Source organism: Gossypium hirsutum, chromosome A05, assembly GCF_007990345.1.
Source record: "Gossypium hirsutum isolate 1008001.06 chromosome A05, Gossypium_hirsutum_v2.1, whole genome shotgun sequence".
Lineage (NCBI taxonomy): Eukaryota > Viridiplantae > Streptophyta > Magnoliopsida > Malvales > Malvaceae > Gossypium > Gossypium hirsutum.
Window position 1 is genome coordinate 21,709,849 of NC_053428.1, and position 17,253 is coordinate 21,727,101.

The 17,253-nt window shown below is 33.5% G+C and overlaps 2 protein-coding genes across 7 annotated transcripts; both read right to left on the reverse strand.

Moving 5' to 3' along the window:
• Positions 1-536: 536 nt before the first annotated feature.
• On the reverse strand, positions 537-5,308 carry LOC107957859 (putative disease resistance protein RGA3). Of its 6 annotated transcripts, none has more exons than XR_005927240.1 (4): positions 1,346-5,193; positions 924-1,136; positions 752-827; positions 537-638 (listed from the first exon to the last, which is right to left on the reverse strand). XR_005927240.1 is itself a non-coding variant. In XM_016893459.2 (2 exons), the coding sequence occupies exon 1, from the start codon at positions 4,906-4,908 to the stop codon at positions 1,381-1,383; it is 3,528 nt and encodes a 1,175-aa protein (XP_016748948.1). In that variant the 5' UTR covers positions 4,909-5,193; the 3' UTR covers positions 537-1,136; positions 1,346-1,380. The 6 variants fall into 6 exon arrangements, 1 of the variants encoding a protein (XP_016748948.1); XR_005927239.1 differs by having other exon boundaries at positions 752-833; XR_001700546.2 differs by having other exon boundaries at positions 537-827; positions 1,346-5,308.
• A 499-nt stretch (positions 5,309-5,807) lies between these two features.
• LOC107957858 (putative disease resistance protein RGA1) lies at positions 5,808-10,417 on the reverse strand. Its single transcript, XM_016893458.2, has 2 exons — positions 6,531-10,417; positions 5,808-6,267 (listed from the first exon to the last, which is right to left on the reverse strand). Exon 1 carries the CDS (start codon positions 10,221-10,223, stop codon positions 6,531-6,533), a length of 3,693 nt encoding a protein of 1,230 aa, XP_016748947.1. The 5' UTR covers positions 10,224-10,417; the 3' UTR covers positions 5,808-6,267.
• Between the last annotated feature and the right edge of the window lie 6,836 nt (positions 10,418-17,253).

The window sequence follows — 17,253 nt, forward strand, 5'->3', positions numbered from 1 at the left end:
AGGAGTTAATGATATAATAAATGAATTCGATTTTTAAAATAGATTTACCAAATTCAAATTTTACAAAAATTACAAATATCCGAATTCAGTATCATCCCTAAAAATGACATAGGACAAAAATTCAAGTGTAAGAAAATATTAATAAACATACATCTACTAACCGATAATTAAAAACAAATAAATAAAAAGATAAATATCAAAATTAAGCATGTATTTTATTTAATATGCAATATCATATGTTTGATTTGGTTCAACTGTATGCATAATATTTTGATTTTGATTCTTTTTTCGTATTTTACCAACACTAATATCATATTGCACTATTTTATGATTACTTATTGCGTACCATAAATAATTATAATCATCCAAAGAGAAAATAAATTAAATTAGTTTTTTTTTCAAATGTGAACAATTGAATTAAATTTAATGTGGTATATATAAGGTTGAATAAAATTAAAAATTATCAAATTAAATTATATATAATTTTTATATTTATTCCATAAATAAATAATTTGATTACATACTGACACTTTGAAAAAGATTATTATTATATGCAAAATTTTATTCTGAATAAATATATAGTTTAACAACCTGACTGATGATGTGTAAGAAAGCCGCATTATGGAGGCCAAGGCTACCTGTATTTGTCCCGGCAGAGACTGAATGTTCATAATTTACAGTAATGGAGATTTAAAAGGAACACACGCATACACACAAATTCTTAAACATGGTGGAAATGAGCAGAGCTTACCTTCAGGAACTTCAAATGCTGAACTCATTTGTCTTGACTCTTGATTCAATTGCGTTAATCAATGGCAGTTCTCAATCTGCATCTTCCCTCAAGACAAAGAGAGCAACTAAAATGAAGTAATGGAAAAGAAAGAACTGATATAACAGGTAGCAATCCGGGGGAATTTTCAGACCTTAATGAGATGGGCTGCTCTCAAGCTCTCGTGATCCAATATCGACATTTGTAACAATACTTGTTAAACAATCTTCACTTGCGTCCTCCTTGCACCTCTCTTCTGGAGCGCGACATTCCAGGAATAGATAAATGCTGAATGCAACTAGTAATTGCAGATCACTGGGAGAAGTAAGATCCGAGTGAGGACGATTACGATGGCAGCTTCTAGATTCTGCATTGAGGTAACAAACTCTTGATAGTGGACAAATATCAGAAACTGTCATGTAGAGAAACCAATATTGGACAGCATATTATAGTCAAGTGCTCAAGGGCTGTTAGAAATTGCAATTCTACTGGCAAGGACACCAGTTTACTACTCAATTGTCAACGAAGAAGAGAGTTCAGGCCTTTATTCCAAAGAGAAGAAAGAAGTTAACCTACCAAAAGCATGACCAGATAGATGGCTTTTATTCTAATTAGCATGACGAGCTGCTAGCAACATTCTCTTTCTTGAGCTCTGGTGATCCAATGTAAATATGCGCAATATGAGCTATTTTTGGCCAGCCATCACCTATATTTTTCTTGCAATGCTCTTCAAGCCTTGGACATTCTTGAATAGAAAGACGCTGGAGATTGGTAAGACACTGAAGGCTGTCTGGAAGTGATGTGATATTAGGACAATCTGATATTGCCAATGATCTTAGAAGTGTGAGATTGATGATCCACTGAGGCAACACATTTAAACCAGGACAACCATGGATTTCCAGATTTCGCAGTGTCCTTACATATTGAATACTATCAGGCAGAGATGATAGTTGTGGACAGCTTAAAATGCACAAACTCCTTAGCATGGAAAGGTTTTGCCACTCATTTGGCAAAAACACCAGACTTGGACAATACATTATCATTAGATGTTCAAGAGAGCTAAGATGTTCCAGTCCAATCGGTAATGATCTTATGTGACTGCAGTTCTCAATGGATAAATATTTAAGAGAGATTAACCCACTTATACTCTGGGGTGGAGCAGAAAGACTATGGCATTCACAGATCTCCAAGGACTGCAGGCAGCTGAGGTTTTGCAATTGCAGTGGCAAAGATACGAGCTCCTCACACCAACGGATCGTCAATGTTTTTAGATTGACGAGGTTCCCCAAACTAGGAGGGATGTACCGAATCTTGGGACAAGAGCTGATAGTTAGAGACATGAGATTAACGTTGTTTTGAAGCAAGGTATCCAATAGAACCAACTGTCCTGTAAAAACATCAATAACTAGGATACAAAGTGAGGATACATTTACCAGCGATCTTAATAAAGCTTCGTGGCAGTTCCGCAACTCTAAATGCTTAATTGATGGAAATTGTGGCAAATTCAACAACCTAGGGCATTTATTGATTGTTAATTTAACGAGTGACGGGTATTCTTTCCCTCCACTTATGCTCCACCAGAGTTCCAAATCAGGGAAGTCTATGAGGGTTAGCTCCTTTAGTGATTGAAACAATCTCCTTGTGTCTTCTCCATAGAACTCTCTGCCAATAACCTTCACAGCTTTCATTCCACGCATGTAGATAATCTCTAGAAATGGAAGTTCCCCTAAAGTAGGGAGATGTTCACATCTTTTGCAGTTGATCAACTCCAATTTAGTTAAGCCAAGAAGTATGAGAGTGCGCATCCACCTTGGGAAGCAGAATCCTGGATATCCTTTTAAGGACAAACGTTTGAGATTTTCAGGTGGTTGAAGACACTCAAGCACATTTTCTCCCATTTTGCAAATAAAATCATTGTTCATGTTCAAGTTCAAACCTTCATGATCATCTCCCCATGATAACTCCAAAGAATGAAGGTTTTTCTCTACTAAGTTTGCTTGAGCTAAAAACTCACGTTTTACGTTTTCCAGTTTTCTAATTGTCAGCTCACCTTTGAGCTTCAGTCGTCTCAGCCCAACTAGATTATCATTTTCCCTGAGATCAGTCTCATTTGAAACAATGAACAATGGCAATGTCTGAAGAAAATGAAGTCTACCAAAGTTACCTGGCAAGCGAGTTAATCTTTCACAACCATTTATTATAAGATGTCTTAGTTGAAGCAGTCTTGCCAAGCTCCTTGGTAGTTCAATGAGATCAGAGCAGCCTGATAGGTTTAGCACCTGTAGGTTATGAAGGCTGCATATGCTTTCTGGTAATATTTCTATGAAGGTATTTGAAAGGTTGAGGTACCTCAAATATTTCAAGCAAGAAATTGTGTTCTGCACCCTTTTGATGCCACAATTACCCAAATCTAGGACTCGGAGATACCTGAAACTTGAGAACAACTGAGTTGGGATTTCACCAAGATCACCTTTTGGATATAACAAAATGAGAGTTCGCAACTTCTTAGCTTTGTACAATGCTTCTGGAATAGAACATGATCCAGAATCGCAGACCACGGATAAGTATCGCAGTTTAGTCAAATTTCTTGGCATGCACCCACCTTCGAATACAAAGTACTCTTCTCCTGCAACAGATTTTGCAAGATCATGAATAATTCCATGCATTTTGCATTCTATTACATCGCCAACGTCGTTTTTCTTCACATCTTCAAAGAAAAGCATCCACAATAAGTTATTGAAGTATTCATTTCCAATGTCCTCTAGAGATTTTCTTTCTTCAGTGTGATGAATCAGGTCTTCTGCTATCCAAAGATGAATTAACTCATCTTTCTTGATGACATAATTTTTAGGAAATATTGAGCAATACATAAAGCACCCTTTTAGATGTGAGGGCAAACGACTATAACTCAGCCGTAGGACAGGCAATATCCCGCTCTCCTCTTCACAAATATTCCACAGATCACTCTCCTGCACACATAGCCACTCTGCTGGCTCTCTTTTGAAGCGCATTAGACCACCCAGTGTCTTTGCAGCTAGAGGAACTCCCCCGCACTTCTTCACAATTTGTTTCCCAATAGGGAACAAGTTTGGATTGTCCTTTTGGCCATGAGGAAAGGCTCGTTGCTTGAACAAAGCCCAACATTCATCATCAGACAGACCCTTCAGAGGGTGAGAAAACACTGTTCCAACTTTTGCTGCAACCTTTGCACTTCTTGTTGTGACTATGACTTTGCTTTCCTCTGCACCAAACTTCAGTAACATTTTAAGCTTATCCCATTCATCCTCATCCTCGTTCCATACATCATCCAATACAAGCAAATATCTCCTCTCCAACAATAAATCTCGTACTTGAAACTGAAGAGCATCCATTCCCAGGAGATCATCACATCTTCTCCCAGTCGCAGATTCTATCATCAAGTTAAGAATCTTTCTCACATTGAAATCTTCATTAACACAGACCCACATCCTCAGCTCAAAGTTTCTCATCACCCTCTCATCATTATAGACTGTTTGAGCTAGAGTAGTTTTACCAATGCCCCCTAAACCCACTATGGGAATAACTGAGACAAATCTGCCGGCTCTTCTCTCAGTAGTTAACAGTAACATCCCTATTATCTGTTCTTTATCTTCTTCTCGTCCAATAACTTCAGGTTCAATCACAAATGACCCGGTCTCTCTTTTCTGTCCACGTTTCATATCTTTATCTCCAATTTTTTCCTTGAGCTTGAAACAAGACCTTTCTTCCAATAACACGTCTAATCTCTGCCTTATCTGTGTTAGCTCAGGTAACTTTCTGAGGTATGTTATAACAGGATTCAAAGAGGGGATGATGTTGCTTACCTGCTGAGTAAAAGTGCTGTCATTTTCTTGCCGCAAAGCCTCCGGGGTAAATTCTTCAAGCAGGTCATCAGCATCATAAGCTACCTCTTTAAGCTCAGTTAACCACAACTTCAAAGCTTTATCGGTAGCTTGTCCCTCTTCTGCATCTTCAAGTACAGCTTGGATCATCCGCAATGCACGTTGAAGCTTTTGGATCTCATCATTGAACCCACAACGATGAGCAATCTCTTTCAAGACCCGAGAGGCCACCTTTTCAAACACAACCTGCAACAGAGGGGCCAAAACTATCTCCGCCATAATTTTGCTGCAAAGAAGTCTAGCCCTTCTTGCTCTTCACACCGACGGTGAAGTAAGGTTTCAAGTTGCTAGTAGTACAATCCTATGGCAATTAAATTCTCCTTGATTATTTTTTTTTTAAATTCAACTCGATACAAATTTAAAACACCAATTAATTATTTGAATTGACTCAAAATAAAAATAAACAATTCAATTTATTTAACTCAAAATTTATTTTTTTTAATCTTTTCGAATCAATTTTTGCTCAGTATATACAAACTGTAGATACGTACACACATCATTTTCAGCTCCAGTTCATGACTTTTCAAAGGAGAACTCAACTGGTGGCACATGTCTGAGCATTAATAAAAATCCATTTCCAAGTTTTAAGTTTCAACTGATAAAACATTGGTAGGACAGCCGTTCTCGGTGATATGCTGATTTTTCCTTTTATTAGTGTTCATGTTATTGTTTTCAAAGTGCCGCGTTTTTATTTTAAATTATTTTTTATGATTTTTTTATTTATATTTTCAAATGATTTGATGGCCAAAAACAAGCCAAAAAATAAATTAAAGATCATTTACCAGTATCATCATCTTTTTTTATTGAAGTTACTTTTTCCCTTTTTAACTGTAAATCTTGTAAATAAGATTATATTAAAAAAAATTTCTCTAAATAATAAGGTAATTTAACAACATGAAGATGGGAAATCGACCCATGCCTTTGTCATAGCATTCTTCACTGCATCCATCCCTTGCAAATACTGGAACTCAAGGAAGGGAAGTTGACCTAACAAAGGAAGATATTTACATCTCTTGCAGCTCATCTGTCTTGTGATGAGATGGATAATGTTGAAACTTCTTGAATTCTTAAACTACTCGAAATATGAACCAGTGTGAAGCAAGTAAAAGGAAATTTTGTACAAGTTATTCATCAACGATTCATTGCCACACATAATAAGGAAATACATCGTTAACAGTCATTTTACAGTTTTATTTCCCCAAACCACTTATATAATACAAGAATTGAATATTATTTCCAAATACGGACTATAACAAATGCTGTAATACGTAATCAGTAAGAACCTGCACAAGGAGGGTTTCAGCTAACCTTGAAGCCAACTAAAGCTAAGAACTAGAAAACCTGGTAGAACAGAAATCCATAAAACTAGAAAATTTAGCCTCCTCTTCTGTGTGGCTGTGGTGAAGTAAATCATAGAAGCTGCTCACAACGGAAATGGTTGGCAATGGGACATATCTTTTTGCCACCCTAGTATCACCAGCAATAAGAACATGATCAAGCGTTATTTGCTGGAGGAAGTACGTGCTTCTGACTTTTTGTAACGGAAAATTGTACAAATGGCGCAATTCCACCAATTTTCTGCAGGATTCATGTTATTGAAGTTATCGAAAACAACTACTTACCAAATACCATATTCATTGGCTTAAATGTCAGAACATAGATTGGTTAGTTTCACAGGAATATTAATTTACCAAAACCATGTAAAAAAGCGTCTGCAGCAATACAAGCATGACGGATAATTAATTATGGAGATGTATTAAAAGAGAAGAGAATGAACTAAATCTAATTAAGCATTATTTTACAGTTACAATGCAAAGGAGCAATGAGAAAATTTATTATACCTAAGAACTTGAGGAGCTGGCTGCAGTGTCCTGTCGGTTTTGAAGTACTGATATTGCTCCAATATGTTTATATGGGATGTGAGATATCTTCAGCCAGTCCTCACCTTTTCCTTCCTTGCATCGTTTTTCAAGTTCAGGACAATCTTGAATGGACAGGTGCTGCAGTTCACTCAGTTGCTCGATGCCTTCTGGGAGAGACTTTATATTTTGACAGTCTGAAATTGCCAAAGATCTTAGAGAAATGAGGTCCTTTACCTTCGGCAGTGCCATGAGTTTTGGACAGATACGGATTTCCAGATTTTGTAGCATCTTCATATGTTGAACTCCGTCTGGGAGAGATGCTAAATCTGGACAACTTAAAATGGTCAAGCTCTTAAGCACCAAGAGATTTTGAAGGCCATCAGGTAGAGAAGCCAGATTCGAACAATACATAACTGTTAGGCGCTCAAGGGCCGTGGCATGCTGCATTCCTCTCGGTAAAGAAGTAAAGCCATTACAGTTTTCGATAGAGAGTGATCGGAGTGAGCTCAATCTTTCTAAGCTTTGCTCTGGCAGAGCAATCAAAGAAGGGCACTCGATGATTTCCAAATTCTCTAGAGAGATGAGATTTGCTAATCCATGAGGCAAACTGTCTAGCATCTCACACCAGCCAATTTTCAATGACCTCAAAGCCGTGACCCTCCCCAAATTAGCGGGCAATGTAGGAAGCTTGGGACAAGATATGACTGTCAAAGATACAAGAAACAGACAGTTTTCCAGTAGTACTTTTGGTATGAAATCTAACTCACAGAAAGAATCAATAACAAGAGTCAAAAGTGTTCTTAGATCTGCTGCAGATCTAAGTAACAATGGATCACAGTCCTGCAGCATTAAGTGTTGAAGAGTTGGAAACGATGGCATTGTCTTTAAGAGTGGACATTTCATGACCGATAGTCTCTTGAGGCAAGGGAAACCAAAGGATGGCATTGTTTTTAAGAGTGGACAATTCATGATGGATAGTTTCTTGAGGCAAGGGAAAGCTTCTGTTGAACCCATGTCTTCCCAAGTTCTTAGTTCAGGGAAGTCTTGAAGGGTAAGTTCATTCAATGATGGAAACGGCCACATAGCTCCACCGGAGAACTCGTTATCGATTTTCACCACATTGTCCATCCCTTGAATGTTGAGACACTTGAGGACTGGAAGTTGGCCAAGCATGGGGAGAGTTTCAACACTTTTGCAATTGATTAACTCGAGTACTGTCAAGTTGTGGATTGCATCGGACTTCATCCAGCCGGGGAGTTGGCGTCCCAAATATCCATTTATTGACAACCTTCTTATATTGGGACTTGGACAAAGTTCACGTATCAGACGTTGAGAATCATGTCCAGGTTGTCTTGTTTGTCTGGATGTGTTTCGATTTAACTTGTCCTCGCCGCCATCACCCCAAAATAGATCTAATGTGTGAAGTTGCAAATGTTTCAGAAAAGGTCCTGCGTATTTTATGCCATCGGGACCCACCTTAAGTGCAAAGTCTGTACAATTCACGAGGTACTTAATTTTCAACTCACCTTGAAGATCTTTTAGACAATCAAGCATAGCTATGTTCTTTCCAGGAATAACTATTGGTAAAGTCCGGAGACTCACCATAGACCACCAAAAAGCAGGCAAGCTGGCAAGCCTTGTACAATCCTTTACGTTTAAATGCATCAGGTTTACTAACTTTACTATTTCTCCAGGTAACTCTAGCAGATTGGTGCATCCTGAGAGGTCAAGAGTTCGCAAATTGCACAGATGACCAATTGTCTCCGGTAATGTTTGGAGAGGAGTATTTGAGAGATCAAGATATCTCAAATATATCAGATCACCGATTGATCTGTGCAACCTTTCGATGCCACTTCCACTCAAATTCAGAATTTTAAGGTGCCTAAAACACTGGACTATGTTTCTTTGGGCTTCCATTGATATATCTCCGGAAGACAAGAAGTTGAGGGAACACAGTTTATGTGCTTTGAATAAGGCTTTTGGTAGGAGACTGGACCTGAAATTATTCTCTACCAATGCGTATCGAGTTTCTGCAAGATTACGACCAGTAACCACTTGTGGTTGATCACTGTTTTCTATTGTCAGGAACTCTTTTCCAGCTATAAGTTTTGCAAGATCATATATCAAACTGGGTATTTTGAACTCCACTGCATCACTACTGCTTGTGAGTTGGAAAAACGACATATCCAGTAAATCATTAAAGCACTCATTGCCCATCTGCTCAAGCATGTGAAGATTATCACCAGCAGATTGAACTAAGCCCACAGCAATCCACTGTTGGATTAACTTCTCTTTATTCAAATGATAATTTCTAGGATATATGGCACAGTATGCAAAGCATCGTTTTAAATTTGATGGCAAGTGATTAAAACTCAACCTCAGGACTGACAATATTCTGTTCTCACCTGTATCAAGGCTCCATAGATCACTCTCTTGCAGACGCAACCATTCATCTTCCTCTCTTTTGGACCGTAACAAACCACCAAGTACTTTAGCTGCTAAAGGCACGCCTTGGCACTTGTCTATAATCCGCAGACCAATAGGCAATAGGTTTGGAAAGTCATTTTCTTCTCCATATGCAAAAGCTTGCTGCTTAAACAGAGTCCAGCAATCATCTTTGGCTAGGCCTTCCAACAAGTGGGAAGGAGCATTACTCATTATAGAAGCAACTCTTTCAGTCCTGGTGGTGACCATAATCTTGCTTCCTTCTGCTCCACATCTTAACAGGCTCCGTACTTTATCCCACTCTTCTTGATCATCGGCCCACATGTCGTCCATCACAAGTAGATATCTTTTTCCGTATAATGAGCCTCGCAGCTTGGATTGAAGAACACCCATCTGAGAGGATTCGCATTTATGTTCAGTCAAACACTCCAGAATCTCAGTCAGAAGCCTCTTTGTGCTGAAACTGTCATACAAAGAAACCCAAATTTTCTTATCAAAATGACCATCCAGCCTCGGATCATTGTAAACTAGTTGAGCAAGGGTTGTCTTCCCGATTCCCCCAATCCCAACGATTGGAATCACCCAAGTATCAGCACCGGATGATAATAACAAATCAACAATCTTTTTCACGTCTTCTGCTCGACCATGAACTTGTGATTCATCCACGTCAGGTCCAGTTACACGCTTCTCTCTAGTATCTGATCTTTTATAAGCTACCACATCTTTGAAACTGAAAGCAGACATCTCTCTTGCTATATCGTCCAATCTTTCAATAATATCTGTAAGCTTACGTCGCATTTCAAAGCTACTTAAAATGGATTGAATAGCAAAAGAAGTGATCCGAACCTGCCTTCGAGTTTCTTTACTTATCGATGACTGAATTCTTCTAAGCTGGTCTTTGACTGGATCCTTCCACTTCCAGGATTCACTTGGAACCCTTTGCTTCAGCGAACGCCTCAGCAAAGGTTGAGTAGTGATCTCATCCAAGAGATCATCAGCATCATAAGCCGCATCCCTAAGCTTTGACAGCCAAATCTGCACCCTATTATCTTTTAGTTGTCTTTCTTCTGCATCTTGAATTACAGCTTGAATGATGAACAACTTATCTTGTAACTTCTTGATATTCTTCTTCTGAACTTTAGGAGTTTCCACACCGTTGACATAAGAAGCCAATTTCTCATAGATCACCTGTAGAAGAGGTGATACAATTAAGGAAGCCACCTCCATTCCTGAATGAGAGTGAAGCTGATTGCGAAGGAGAAAAGCAGAAGCAAAGTGAGTGAGGAGACAGTTGCAGACACAGGAATAGGTGATAAAGAGAAAGTATGTGAGGGAGACGACCTCTGGCAACAAGCTAAGTCAAGATCTACCTGTTTTGAATGAGTACCGTTCGATATCTGCTTTAAACTTGTGATCGAAAAAGAGAACAGTTTTGTACGTAAATAAATACGTGTACAAATCTCAATAATTTAAAGCTTAAATAATTGAGTATGAAAGAACCATATGTTCATTTCTGTGAGATGAAAGAGCGATGTGTTTTATTTTGATAGGTTGAAATTAATTTAACAATAAATGTTATTGATTGTTTGAATTTTACCCCTATGTACATTTTATCTTCAAAATGTCGTCACTTTGAATAATGATGAATAAGTAGCTTTCCTATATAATTGGAATGTTCAATTTTATATTCCCGACAAAATTTTTCCTTTTATTTATTTTTATTATTTTAATACAATACATTTTCTCTAAAAAATATATTTAATTTTAAATTCATTTTAAATACTATTGAATTAAATTTTAAAACATACTACAACTAATACACATTAAATTTATTTTAATTAATATTATTTAAAGGTAAATAGATTAAATTACTTGTTTATATTATAAAATGAATGTCCATATTACTCCCATAACTTCTAAGAATATTTTTTTTTGTACTCTTGTAATCCCTAAAAAACTTTTTTGATATCTTAAAGTAAAAGTTGAATAATCCTTTCATTTTTTTACTATTCTCTCTTAATTCTCTTAATTTTCGTTACTTAAATTTTTTTTCATTCTTAAAAGACATTATTATAATTATGATTCTATAAAATATGTATTGGTAAAATTATGTTTATCAAATATTTTCAATCTCGTCTTTCCTTCATTTATTTTCTATGGTGTTTACGTAGATGAAATATTTTTATTTTTAATACTTAATGTTTTAGTAATTGACAATATAGTTGTTTAGTCATTGGACTAAATTATTAATTAGTTAATAATTAATGTCTTTCGTATTTTTTTAACTTTTTATAGTGAATTTTGTTTGTTTTAATTATGAAAAACATGAATATTCATCATAATTTTATTAGATCCAAGATCGATGGAAACATGTGTCTTGCAAATAATGCTACAATACATACTATATTAAAAAATTAAAAATATTTTTCTCATTTGATAATGAGTGATGCTTATATTAATACCATATCAGGTAATTCAAAACTTATTGAAAGCTCCGAAAGAGCTAATATATTATTATCCAAAGGGACAGAAATTGTCACTGATGATGCTTTATTTTCTACTAAATCTAAAAGAAATTTATTGAGTTTTAAAGATATTCACTATAATTTTATTAGATCCAAGATCGATGGAAACATGTGTTTTGCAAATAGTGGAACAATACATGCTATACTAAAATAATATATATATATTCTTCTTATTTGACAAAGAGTGATGCTTATATTAATACAATATCAGGTAATTCAAATTATTGAAAGCTCTGAAAGAGCTATTATATTATTATCTAAAGGGATAAAAATTGTCATTGATGATACTTTATTTTCAACTAAATCTAAAAAAAAATTTATTGAGTTTTAAAGATATTCGCCTTAATAGATATCATATTGAGACTATGAATGAGAAAAATATTGAATACTTATATATCACAATTGTTAAATGTGGAAAGAAATGTGTATGGAAAAGACTGCATCCTTTTTCATTATGATCTATTTGACATGATCGATTAGGCCATCTCGTATCTATTATGATCTACAAGGTTTTAACTCATGTTATCTAGATAGTAAACATAAATTTTAATCACGTCAAATTTGATGTGTGTGATCTATATGAAAGAAATATAGAATATGATAGTTAGATCATTAAAATGCGGGACAATGTAACATTTGGTACTTGTACTTTGAAAATGTTCAACGTGGTATCTGAACTATCAAGACGTGTTTTATTATGACATATGTACTTTCATAAAATGTCTAATGTGGTACATGTATTTTGAAAATGTTACTTGAACTATCAATATAACTTTTTTATTAATCATATGCTTAGTTATTTGTTTTTATTTAATTTATTTTTATTTAGTTTTTCATATAATATTATATTATCAATGTGGACTGACCTAAAAAATAATTCTACCTATCAAAATTTTATTGACTGGTTTAGCAATTTATTAATAGTGTCAACCCCAAGTACCATAATAAAACACATATTAATAATTCATGTACCACATTTGATATTTTATGAAAGTACATGTACCGTAATAAAAACACAAATTAATAATGTATGTCTCAAATGAGACATTGAAAATAAACGAAATGGTGTAAAACTAACGGATGTAAATATATCCCTTCCATATATATATATACACGAGCTCATGAGGCTTAAGTTTTATCAAAGAGGCATATATTATGATATAATAAGTATTTGGAAAGTGTAAAACGCTTGAATTTGTCAAATTCATAAATTCCTGAAGAATTTCAAGATTACTATTAAATAGGCCTTCAACAAATATAAGTACTTGATAGATAATCAAGAATATGCATGTGTATTATCACTCAATTTACACTGTTTTTAAACCGAGTTTCTAAACCCTATTTTAAATTATTTGCATTTGACTCCACAAAATTTCTATCTTAAAGTATCTTTAAAAATTAGATATATGATGTTTTATCCCTCAAAAGATTTTTTTTTTTTAACTTGGGTCATTGTAAAATAATTAGTTTGAAATTATAATTTTGATAATACTTTTGGTCTAAACCCCATTCATTGGATTGTAGTTGGTCAAGGAAAGATTCATCTTTCTGGACTTTCAAATTCAAACACTCTCAACTCGGCAAAAGGATTCTGATGACTGAGCCTAAATCAGAGTAAGACTTTAAGTTTGGAGCCCTACCTTGTTTGGTCATGAAGGTTGCCCATAGAGGTTTCCCTACCAGCTCATATTTTAAATTACAACACTCGTTTTCTAGTTTCGTTTAAACCATTGAAAACAACCCTTAAATATCTTTTCATTCATATCTCAATTATTTTTAGTAATTTACGTAATATATCACTTCTGTTGTTTCTTAAACAGCATGCACATTCTTTAGTAAAAATTGATTAGCTTTCTTTAGAAAACTCAAAATTCGCTTCCTTTATTTTTCATTCTTGCATTATTCATGCAATTTTTTTCTTTCTTCATCTACCAACCCTTAGTTTCAATCCAAAATCATATTTATATTATCTCTTAATCGATAATACAACAAACCCAGTAGTTTTACCACCATAATAATGTTTACCCGTATCATCACAATATGTCCAAATAATTTCATTATTTATCAAATGACAGCTTTCTCTTACCTTTATCTTTAAATTGGAAGACCAAAAATCAATCTCCCCCGTTCCTCTTCTCTTTACAGCTTCTCTTCTTTTTCACTCGACTTTCTTCCTTCTTGTATGCTTGCTTTAAATCCTATTACTCCAATGTGTAAATTAGACTGAATTCCACCAATAAGTGTTTTTATCGGGTTTTCAAATCTTTTATCTAATAAAACCGCTATTATGGGTATATCATGTCCTTTCCTGAATAAAGCTCTAATTGTTATCATAATTATACCTAAATGTATATATTTAACTTGAGAGTATTTCTTTTTAATTCTCTTAATTTTTTCTTTAGTAAATAATGAGATTTCTGTTAATCCACCTCTAGTATCTTTAGCGACTGTGTTGCCACTAATTTTTTCTATCTGTCTTTGACTCCATATTTTAAACTTAGAGATTTTATATATTTCTTCTTTAGAAATATGATTTTTATTTATTTTTTCTATCATTTCATCAGAAAAGTCTTTTTCTTCTCCAATCAAATTTCCTAATTTTATATCTTGTTGTTCAGACTTAGGAATTTCTTCTAATTGATTTTTAGAACTATTTACTACATTAAACATAAATATATATTCTTCTTCATCTGAATCAGAATCTGTTTCTGATATTAACTCATATAATATTTCTCCAGGATTTATTTCTCTTCATAACAGATTTCTAAATCTTGTTCTTCAAGACTTTTAATCATTTTTTTAGCATTTTTTCCTTTATTAGGACAGTTTGGTGCTATATGGCCTTCTTCATCACATATAAAACATTTACATATTTGTTTTTTAAATTTTCTAGAAGTTTTTCTTCTAATAAATTTTTTCTTTTTCTTATTATTATTACCAGTATATTTTTTATTTCCTGGTTTCCACCTAATAAATTTATATTTTCTATTTTTCTTTTTATGTTTTTTGTAAGTATTAGGACGTATTGTTTTACATCCAAATTCTCATTCATTTTCTAGAATTTTTGTACAATGACTATAGGTTAATTTATTTTTTACTTGTTTAGCAGCTTTAGTCTGTAAACAATGTAAAGTTATTCTTTCTTTTGCAAAATTAATTCTATTTCCTATAGAATCTATATTTTCTTTTGCTATTCCTAATTCTTTGCTATGTTTATCTAAATAAGACACATATTTTTTTATACATATCTCATCCCATGGTGGGGGGTAATTTATGAAAGTATTGATTTTTCCAAAATTCTATATTTTCATTTTTTAATTTTTGATATTCATGAAGAATTTTTTTAGAAAATTCTTCTAAATATCTTATATCACATAATTTAATTTTTGACAAAGTATAACTGGCTATACTATCTTGATCTTTTTTATCAAAATAACCACAAAATTTTGTTTTTAGAATATTTGTTAATCCTTTTAAAAGATCTTTAAGAGTACCTATTTGATTAATAAGTTGTCCTTTTTGGACTTTTCCTACTTCTGATTCTTCCCAACGTCTTAAGAATTGTAAAATATCTCCTTGAAAAGTTCCTACAAAATAATTTAAAAATTTTTCTTTTGACCAAGTACCATTGTTGTTTACAACGATTGTCATTGAATGTGCCCAATCGTCTATGGTTTTTTCATAATCTAATATTGAAATATTAGTCAAGTCTAAATATATTCCACCTTGAGCCACATTTCTTTTATTTAAATCATCTATCCTATGTGGTATAGGTATAGTTTGACTTGGTTGTTGATTAGAAGATTCGCCTGTATATTCAGTTTTAACTTCATTAGTAGCTATATTTTCGGTTTGATTACCAAAAATTCTTGTTGTATTTTCAACTGTCTCAAAGTCTTTATTTAAAGCTCTCAGATAATCATCTTTTTGAATATCTGATTCTAATTTTCTTTTACCATAAGGATCTGTTTGATCAGTATCCATAGGTTCGGGGACTTCTATATTTTCATCCTCATCTGTTGAAGTATTTTCTTCATCAGATTTATAACTAGTTACATTTAAATCTTCTTGATTATCTGAATTACTGGAACTACTACTTTCTGTAGTATCATAATTTAACATATAGTGATAATTAAACTGAGTAAATAGATCTTTATGTTTTTCATAAAGTTCTTCTATTAATTTTAAGTATTCTATTCTTTCATTTTTATCAGTACTTTTAGTAAATTTGACTTTCCAATGTTCTATTAATTCCTTATAAGATTGGAAATCATATTTTTGTTGAATAATATTTTTTCTTCTCTGTTTTTCAGATTTTTTATTTCTATTAATAGTAGAAGATGACTCTTCTGAAGAAGTTTCTTCTTCTTCATCTGCTAAAGTTAAAATTATATTACTATTACCATAATATAAGGGACCTAAATCTATATCTGATTCCATATTATTATTAATAACCTGATCTAATTTATTATTAACTTCTGATAAAATTTCTTTAGATTTGTTGTTCAAATCTAATTCTTTAATATCTCCCATGTAATTTACTTTTTCTTCTATATTACTGACTTTATTATATATTTTATTATAATATATAGAGGTTATATCCATTAAACTATTAAATCCTTTACTAAGGGTCGAAATATTATTTTCTTGTTTAGAATCTATATGCATAATATGATTGTAGGTTTTATCTTTATATAAACAATCTATTTCTTCCATGTTATTTATCTTTGGTACCTAAAACCGTCTGTTATATTATTTTGTCTTAACTCACAAAGGCCTATCGTCTCTCACGTAGACTTAAAAAGGCAAAAGTTAGACAAAATAACAGATATATGGGTTTCAAGATAAATAACCACGAAATTAACTGGATTGTAATTAAAGATAAGAACTTACAATGAGTATTATTATATGAATTCCTCCAAGAATCGTTACTCCGGGGGCCTCTGATACCAACTACCAATTTACACAAGTGCGGAAGATCGTTATTTTATTAAAAGTAAAAGGAAGATTTTACAAAGAGAAAGTGTTTACAAAGAGAGAATACTGAAAGTAAAAGAAAAGATTTCTAAGCTATTTTTCGATGCCCCGTTTAGGCTCTTTACATTGCTATTTATAGTAAAATTTCTAAACTCTATTTGATTTTCTTCAATCCCGCACAGTGTTTCTGATAAGGATGAATTTATTGTTGCCTCCACGTATGTTGTCAGTTGTCTTTGTCATATCTTTGTTCGTACATGGATGCCTTGAATTTTTATTTACCGCCAATCTTGAAAATCAACTTGAAAGTCTTCTTGACTTTCCACGTGGTCTTTGTTTTGTTTTTATCCTTCTTGGATGTTGTCCAGGTTCCATGTTTCTATTTCATCCAGGTGTAAAGATTCTGGTGATAGTCTTGGTGAATTCCAAGTCTCCCACGTGTTCTTGATTTCTTCAATTATTTCTGAAGGGAAATCGTCTATTTCCATATCTGCTATTTTCTTTAGCAGTTGTATGGATTCTTCATCTCTTGATTTCTGAATCATGCTGTTTTTATCAGCTACTGTTCTTCTTCTATCGGTAGATAGTTTGTATGTTTGATCTTGAAGTACATGTCGAGCTGTTGACATTAAATCAATTCCGGCTTGGATTTGAAAATATTTTGGATTATTGTAACACTTGTCAATGGTTTTGATCAAGTGTTTTTTATCTTCTTTGGCTGCTGATAAATAAGGACTATCAAACATTCATTGAAT

What these genes read in the sequence shown, in the direction of transcription:
- LOC107957859 (XM_016893459.2), bottom strand. Translation starts at nt 4,908, where the DNA reads ATGGCGGAGATAGTTTTGGCCCCTCTGTTGCAGGTTGTGTTTGAAAAG.
- LOC107957858 (XM_016893458.2), bottom strand. Translation starts at nt 10,223, where the DNA reads ATGGAGGTGGCTTCCTTAATTGTATCACCTCTTCTACAGGTGATCTAT.